This window comes from Nansenia antarctica, assembly GCF_963989245.1.
Source record: "Nansenia antarctica genome assembly, chromosome: 14".
Classification (NCBI taxonomy): Eukaryota; Metazoa; Chordata; class Actinopteri; order Argentiniformes; family Microstomatidae; genus Nansenia; species Nansenia antarctica.
In genome coordinates, this window is record NC_137684.1 from 21,760,472 (window position 1) to 21,761,981 (window position 1,510).

General features: G+C 65.0%; 1 protein-coding gene across 1 annotated transcript in view; it reads left to right on the plus strand.

Annotated features, from left to right (window-relative positions):
- The window catches only part of dusp8a (dual specificity phosphatase 8a), a gene marked incomplete at both ends in the record, with an annotated part of 38,158 nt that extends 37,055 nt beyond the window's left edge, over positions 1-1,103 (plus strand). The window contains one exon of the mRNA XM_080545059.1: positions 1-1,103. This exon is cut by the window's left edge and continues 137 nt beyond it. Coding sequence (XP_080401185.1) covers positions 1-1,103 — 1,103 coding nt within the window.
- Between the last annotated feature and the right edge of the window lie 407 nt (positions 1,104-1,510).

Below are 1,510 nucleotides of genomic sequence, written 5' to 3' on the forward strand. Positions count from 1 at the left end.
AGGGTTCGGAGGTCAACGGTCACCATGGCCACTCGTCCTCGGAGCGCCAGACCTCTCCGGACCCTAAGCTTCCCTCTCCCACCTCACTCCAGCAGGGTTTCAACGGCCTCCACCTCTCAGCGGAGAGGATCATGGACACCAACCGTCTGAAGCGCTCCTTCTCCCTGGACATCAAGTCTGTCTACACGCCCAGCAGCGCCAACTCCCCCCGCCTCCTGGCCCCCACCCACTCCGAGGACGTGCCCAAACTGTTTAAGCTGGACAGCCCCGAGGCGGGCACCGCCAACGCTGTGGTACCCCAGTTCTCCCCCGTTCCAGACAGCCCCGGCTCAGCCGAGTCCCCCTTCCCCTCCCCGGGGTGCGGAGGGAGCATCGGCGGTCTGGGTGTAGGAGGAGGGGAGGGGGGGGTCGTTCGCTCCGGCGGTTCGTCCTCCTCCTCCTCCCGACCCAGGAGGAAAGTGAAGCACGGGTCTGGTTCCGGCGCCGGGTCCAGTGCAGGCAGCTCCCCGGTCCACTCCCACCCCCAGTCCCTGAGCCTGACCCTGGGCCGCTCCCTGCCCGTCCACAAGAGCCCCAGCCTGGACGAGACGGTGAAGGGCTCCCTGCTCCTCTCCCTGCCCTCGCTGCCCTCGCTGGGCTCGGGGGCCATGTGGACCAAGCACAGAGACACCGTCCAGGCGACCACCCCCGTCACACCCACCACGGACGCCCCCTGGTACTTTGGGGCGAACGTGGTGGGGGAAGGAGGGATGGAGTTAGGAGGAGGAGGAGGAGGAGGAGGCCCGTCGGTGAGGTTCGGGAGCAGCTCGGCGTACGTGGCGTTCGGGTGCAGCGAAGGCGTGCGGCTACGGGAGAAAGCGCCGCGGGAGAAAGCGTCGGCGCCGCAGACGCCGAGGGAGCACAGCAGAGACTCCTCGACGACCAACGGCGTTGCCGTCGCTAACGGCAGCGGGCCCGGACAGTCGGACAAGCAGTTCAAACGGCGCAGCTGCCAGATGGAGTTCGAGGAGGGCATCTCCGAGACGCGGTCCCGGGAGGAGCTGGGGAAGATCGGGAAGCAGTCCAGCTTCTCCGGGAGCATGGAGATCATCGAGGTGTCCTGACAGGCCGTAGAGCGGACCAGAACTGGGCCGCCTCCCCGAGATGGGAGCAAACGGACCTGAGGGGAGGGAGGGGGGAGGGGGGAGGGGGGGGGGTGGGGGAGAAGGACAGGAGGGAGAGGAGGGGGAGATAAGCTCCCCTCACAGACAGTGTTAAAGACTCCAACTCTGAGAGAAGGACAGAGGGACGGACAGACAGATTTTGCGGTCCCTCAGTGAGCTCGCTAGCTAGCTAGCTAGCTGGCGCTCCTGGACTAGCGGTCTAGCCCACAGACTCAAACAGACACGGGGGATCAGTAGACTGTGTTACACGTACAACACTACCAAAACAAAGCTCTGAAGACAACTCTCTGGGGAAAGGGGGTAGCGGTGGGGTACCGAACCTGAACTCTGAACTTTGAACTTATTTC